Source organism: Penaeus vannamei, unplaced genomic scaffold (genome assembly GCF_042767895.1).
Source record: "Penaeus vannamei isolate JL-2024 unplaced genomic scaffold, ASM4276789v1 unanchor538, whole genome shotgun sequence".
Lineage (NCBI taxonomy): Eukaryota > Metazoa > Arthropoda > Malacostraca > Decapoda > Penaeidae > Penaeus > Penaeus vannamei.
In genome coordinates this window covers 32,501-40,000 of record NW_027213542.1, presented here as the reverse complement: position 1 = coordinate 40,000, position 7,500 = coordinate 32,501, and the positions used below count along the sequence as shown (strand labels likewise).

Genomic DNA, 7,500 nt, shown 5'->3' with positions numbered 1-7,500 from the left:
CTTATTACACCTTTCCATACACACTTAGTAACATAGATATGACGTCACTTTCGTGTTTCTTATATTTCCATTTGTTTTTTTGGCAGATTATTGTCCGCTGTTTCTTTATTTACGATTTTTGTTTTTGTTTCGTATCATCTCAAATATATATCATTATTCTGACGTGACAAAGAATGGCAAAATACCGGGAAGGTCACGTGTCTGCTTCCCTTGGTCATTAGATTTTTTTCCACTATTTTTTTATATATTCACATAGGTCCTACTTGGTCTTCACACACGCATACACGCGCACACACAGAAACGCAGACACACACACACACACACACACACACACACACACACACACACACACACATATTAAGGGCTAATGTGAATGCTGTGATTATATGTTACACACACACACACACACACACACACACACACACACACACACACACACACACACACACACACACACACACATATATATATATATATATATATACATATATATATATATATATATATATATATATATATATATATATATATATATATATATATATATATATATATATATATATATATATATACGTATATATATATATATATATATATATATATATATATATATATATATATATATATATATATATATATATATATATATATATATATATATATATATATATATATATATATACATATATATATATATTATATATATGTATATATATATGTATATATATATATATATATATATATATATATATATATATATATATATATATATATACATATATATATGCACCATGTATGGTCGCTATTCTTGAATTCTACTAAATTCTATTCGTTAACTGCATTTGTTAGGATTAAAATTAAAAGTAAAATTGCATGCTTTGAGTTTAAAGTTTTCAAAATTGCAAAGATAATTAGTGTGGTTTATAAGTATTGCTTATATTGCTTATGATACCTCGCTCGTAATACAATACTCTGTATGTATATTTCCTGTATGTACATTGAAATATGAAACAAAAATCAGGAGCCAGGAAGATAATTGTTTATGAAAATATACTTGATAGAAATATTTTTAACTTGACCGGAAAATACAATGCTTTACAATGACATACTTAGATTTGGACTTAATGGTAATTTTTATTTTCCTGATTGTGAAGTCGGCGACACTTTTCGCTCCCTTTTTTCAATAAAGTGTGCTTTTCTCTCTCTGAACTTTGACTTAAATGACACTTTTTATCTCCCTGATTGTGAAGTAGGCGACACTTTTCGCTCCCTTTTTTCCAATAAAGTGTGTTTTTTCTCTCTTTGAACTGTGACTTAAAATGGCACTTTCGACAAGGAGAAAAGGTCAGAAAAGGTCAAACGTGCGAACCTTTGCGCTGCCTTTCGCCTCCCTCGCCTCGCTCTCGCCGCAGAGTCCTGTTCCTCAGCAATAAATCTAACCAAGATAGGTCAGGGAATTGCCTTCGTCGCCCTGGCTACCGAGAGTGCGTGACCTTACCTGGCTCTCCCTGGCCCTCCCTGGTCCTCCTACCATACCTCCCTGGCCTCGCCCTCCCCGCCGCACCCCCCTTCCTGGCTCTACATGTCCCTCTCTAGGTCTCCCTCTCCCTCCCTGACCCTCCATGACCCTTCCTTGGTCGCCCTCTCCCTCCCCGTTCCTTCCTGGCTCTCCTTGACTCTCCCTAGGTCTCCCTCTCTCTCCCCGTTCCTTCCTGGCTCTACATGTCACTCTCTAGGTCTCCCTCTCCCTCTCCGTCCCTCCCTGGCCTTCCTTGGCCCTCCCTCGGCCCCCCTCTTCCTCCCGTACCCCCACCCCTCCCTGGGTCTCCCTCTACCTTCCCGTCCCTCTATAACCCTCCCACGCCCTCCCTCCCCCTCCCCGGACCCCCCTGGCCCTCCGGTCTACGTCAAGCGCGCACATGGCGGCGTCAGCTGTCAGTCCGACCGGCGAGCGACCCGAGAGCGGTCATCAGTCAGCCGCAGTCAGTCACAGAGTGCCATGTCTCTGGCGGCTCTCCTGACGGCGGCGGCGGCGCTCCTCACGTTCCTGAAGGGTAAGTCGGCGCTGTCTGGTCCAGGCTATTTATAGATGGAAAAGTTATAACCATTTATTTTATTATATTTAAATACGTTTATTAGAATTTATTTATTTTATGAGAATTTAGTTTATGACACCTTTCAGTGTCAAGACCACAAAAAAAACTCGTTACAACCATTTATTTTATTATATTTAAATACGTTTTACAATACGTTTATGAGAATGAAAGGTGTCAAGACTTCAGAAAAAACTCGTTACAACCATTTATTTTATTATATTTAAATACGTTTTACAATACGTTTATGAGAATGAAAGGTGTCAAGACTTCAGAAAAAACTCGTTACAACCATTTATTTTATTATATTTAAATACGTTTTACAATACGTTTATGGGAATGAAAGGTGTCAAGACTTCAGAAAAAAAGTTACAACCATTTATTTTATTATATTTAAATACGTTTTACAATACGTTTATGAGAATGAAAGGTGTCAAGACTTCAGAAAAAAGTTACAACCATTTATTTTATTATATTTAAATACGTTTTACAATACGTTTATGGGAATGAAAGGTGTCAAGACTTCAGAAAAAAGTTACAACCATTTATTTGATTATATTTAAATACGTTTTACAATACGTTTATGAGAATGAAAGGTGTCAAGACTTCAGAAAAAACTCGTTACAACCATTTATTTTATCAATCTATTTAAGTACGATATTTCAATACAATCTATTTATTTATCAATCTATTAAATTTATTTAAGTAAAGGTGGCAAGACCAGAATATACTAATAAAACATTTCCAGATTGTTCGAAAAGCTAGCCACACCCATTTTATCTATTCATTCATCGAAGTACCTTTTATAACACGTCTCGGCGACACAGAGACAGTAATTCAGAATATACGAATAGAATAAAAAAAATCCAGATAGATTGAAAAAATAGTTACGCTAATTCTATTAAATTCGGTTTATCTAAGTACTTTTTTTATGGCTAGATGATGTTTAAAAATCTCCATAAAAGTAATTAAAAGGATAATTTCAGTGACTGCTGGCGAGTGTGAGAGACGAGTGAAATAATAATAATGATAATAATAATGATAATAATAATAATAACAATAATAATAATAATGACAATAACAATGATCATCATCGTCATCATCATCATCATCATCATCATCATCATCATAATAATAATAATAATAATGATATAATGATAACAACAATAATAATGACAATAAGAATGATTTTTATAAAAATCATAGTAACAGCGGTAATTAAGACAATAATAAGGATGATATTATCAGTTAATGATAACATTAGTAAGGATAAATATGGTAGTAATGAAGATTATCATAATGATGAAATGGTGTTAATGATAATAATGATGATGATAACAACGATAATAATGGTAATAGTACTAACAATTATGATGAACAAAATAACGAACATAGCAACAATAATATGAACAATAATAGCAATGATGATATGTGATAATGATGATGGTAATGATAATAAGAATAATTTTAATAATGCTAATTATGCTCATAATAATAAGGATAATGATTATGATAATGGTAATAATAACATGGATAATAATAATGTATGATAATAATGATGATAATAATGATGGTAATGATAATAATAATAATAACAATAATGATAATAGTAATAGTAATAATAATGGTAATAGTTATAGTAATAATAATGATAATGATAAAAATAGTAATAGTTATAATGATAATAATAAGAACAAGAATAATAAATATGAAAACGATTATAATGATAATAATGATAACAATGATAACAATAATGATGACGATAATAATATTATGATAATGATAAGGGTATTAGTAATGATACGAATAATAACTATGATAATAACATAATGATAAAAGTAGTGATAATAATAATAATGATGACGATAACAACAACAACAACAGTTATAATGATGATGATAGTATTATTAGTAACTGTAATAATAATAATGATAATGGTAATGATAGCGATAATGGTAATGGTAATGATAATGTAAATAATGATAATGACAATCCTGCTGTTGCTGATGATGATAATGATAATAAAAACAAGAATAATAATAGTAAAAAATAATGATAATGATAATACTGATACTAATACTGCTCCTACTACTACTACTAGTAATGATGATAACAATGATAATAATAATAATAATGATGATGATTGATAATTAACAACAACAACAATAATAGTAATGATTATAGAAACGATAATCGCAAGGATAACGACAACAATAAAAATATTTGTAATTATAATGATACCAGAAACATTAACAACATTGATATCAATAATAATAATAACAGTGGCAGTGATGATGATAATAATGATTATTAATAATGGCTGATTAATGACAAAGCGAAAATGATAAACAGAGCAACAAAGAACGATAAAAATAATATCACAAGGAAAACGAACAAATGATAAAAACAAGAAAAGTGATGAAAATGACCATTGCAAAAACTAAGAAAAAAAGAGCATTTTAAAGCAAGGCAAAATTATATTTTTTATTCTCTGTGTCTTTCGTTTCTTTATGACTCTTCTGATTATTATCATTATTCTTCGTTTCTTTCCATTATTGTGGTGACATTAAGGGCAATGTGGTCAACTTTCACAAGAAAAAAGAAAATAAGAGCGAATGAAAGATAAAGAGAGACAGAAGGAGGAGGGGAAGAGGGTGAAAAGAAGATAAATAAGTAAAGAAAGAAGGAAGAAGAGAGAAAAAAAAACAATGTGAAAGAGAATTAGAGAAGTAAAAGAAATCGTAAAAGAAGAAAGTAAGAAAGGAAATATAGAATAACTTAATGAAGAGAATAGAAAAAAAATGAAGAAAAAAGAAGGGCCTACAAAAAAGAACGAAATAAACAAAACAAAACGGAATAAACCAGAAAACGGAGGAAAAAGAAGGAGAAACAAATCAACAAAACAAACAGCGATAAACTATTAACGCTTAACACAATAAACCTACATTCCTACCCTAGTTCTGCTGTCACTGATGATTCCACAAAACCGCTAAACTAGACTGAAAACAACTAAACATAAATGGTAATAAACCCTAATTTTCCCGATAAAAATGACTTACAAATCGCTAAATGTAAGCCTATAAAATTTCCCCCTAAAAACGCTAAATACAAACTTTCAACAAATTCCCGCTAGGTCATAATTCAAAAACTCTAAATCTAGCGGTAAAATCGCTAGAATGGCAACACCGACCGCAGCGCATTCAGGACCGCGTTTTTTGGTATTCCTCCGCCAATTTCTTGCGAAGACAAATGGCCTAATTCAATGTCATATTTCGCGTTATTAATGATTCTAGCAACTATATTGATAGCATTGGCATTGCTATGGTCATGAAATATATAGAAATGTATAGAAATAGATGGAGTCTTTTTTTGTATCACTTGATCGGCCACGTGTCGGTTAAGTTTGAGTTTTGAAATTGCCTTGATCTTGAGGGATAATAAAACAATATAAATGGATTTGATGTATGTGCTAGGAGGAGACTAGCGTAAAGCGAGTTTTGAATCTGACGTGATGAGAGGAATAGTTTTTTTTGTCTTATAGATGAGAAAGCATTGATTTTTTTTAAAGCACTGATGATATTATTGAAATATTATTATTATTCTGGACCGCGTTTTTTAGTATTCCTCCGCCATTTTCTTGCGGAGACAAATGGCCTAATTCATTGTCATATTTCGCGTTATTAATGATTCTAGCAACTATAGTGATAGCATTGGCATTGCTATGGTCATGAAATATATAGAAATGTATAGAAATAGATGGAGTCATTTTTTGTATCACTTGATCGGCCACGTGACGGTTAAGTTTGAGTTTTGAAATTGCCTTGATCTTGAGGGATAATAAAATAATATAAATGGATTTGATGTATGTGCTAGGAGGAGACTAGCGTAAAGCGAGTTTTGAATCTGATGTGATGAGAGGAATAATTTTTTTTTGTCTTATAGATTAGAAAGCATTGATTTTTTTTGAAAGCACTGATGATATTATTGAAATATTATTATTATTCTGGACCGCGTTTTTTAGTATTCCTCCGCCATTTTCTTGCGAAGACAAATGGCCTAATTCAGTGTGATATTTCGCGTTATTAATGATTCTAGCAACTATATTGATAGCATTGGCATTGCTATGGTCATGAAATATATAGAAATGTATAGAAATAGATGGTCTTTTTTTTTGTATCACTGTTGGTCGTTCACGTGTCGGTTAAGTGTGAGTTTTGAAATTGCCTTGATCTTGAGGGATAATAAAACAATATAAATGGATCTGATGTATGTGCTAGGAGGAGACTAGCGAAAAGCGAGTTTTGAATCTGATGTGATGAGAGGAATAGTTTTTTTTGTCTTATAGATGAGAAAGCATTGATTTTTTTTGAAAGCACTGATGATATTATTGAAATATTATTATTATTCTGGACCGCGTTTTTTAGTATTCCTCCGCCATTTTCTTGCGAAGACAAATGGCCTAATTCAGTGTCATATTTCGCGTTATTAAAGATTCTAGCAACTATATTGATGGCATTGGCATTGCTATGGTCATGAAATATATAGAAATGTATAGAAATAGATGGAGTCATTTTTTGTATCACTGTTGATCGGTCACGTGTCGGTTAAGTTTGAGTTTTGAAATTGCCTTGATCTTGAGGGATAATAAAACAATATAAATGGATTTGATATATGTGCTAGGAGGAGACTAGCGTAAAGCGAGTTTTGAATCTGATGTGATGAGAGGAATAGTTTTTTTTGTCTTATAGATGAGAAAGCATTGATTTTTTTTTTTTTGAAAGCACTGACGATATTATTGAAATATTATTATTATTCTGGACCGCGTTTTTTAGTATTCCTCCGCCATTTTCTTGCGAAGACAAATGGCCTAATTCAGTGTCATATTTCGCGTTATTAATGATTCTAGCAACTATATTGATAGCATTGGCATTGCTATGGTCATGAAATATATAGAAATGTATAGAAATAGATGGTCTTTTTTTTTGTATCACTGTTGATCGGTCACGTGTCGGTTAAGTGCGAGTTTTGAAATTGCCTTGATCTTGAGGGATAATAAAATAATATAAATGGATTTGATATATGTGCTAGGAGGAGACTAGCGTAAAGCGAGTTTTGAATCTGATGTGATGAGAGGAATAGTTTTATTTTTTTTTGTCTTATAGATTAGAAGGCATTGATTTTTTTTTGAAAGCACTGATGATATTATTGAAATATTATTATTATTCTGGACCGCGTTTTTTAAGTATTCCTCCGCCATTTTCTTGCGAAGACAAATGGCCTAATTCAATGTCATATTTCACGTTATTAAAGATTCTAGCAACTATATTGATGGCATTGGCATTGCTATGGTCATGAAATATATAGAAATGTATAGAAATAGATGGAGTCTTTTTTTTTTGTATCACTG

At 31.8% G+C, this 7,500-nt stretch overlaps 1 protein-coding gene across 1 annotated transcript in view; it reads left to right on the top strand.

Annotated features, from left to right (window-relative positions):
- The first annotated feature begins 1,951 nt into the window (after positions 1-1,951).
- LOC138861023 (uncharacterized) overlaps positions 1,952-7,500 on the top strand; it is a 24,325-nt gene continuing 18,776 nt past the window's right edge. The window contains exon 1 of the mRNA XM_070119684.1: positions 1,952-2,054. Coding sequence (XP_069975785.1) covers positions 2,000-2,054 — 55 coding nt within the window. The 5' untranslated portion in view covers positions 1,952-1,999. The remainder of the gene's footprint in view (positions 2,055-7,500) is intronic.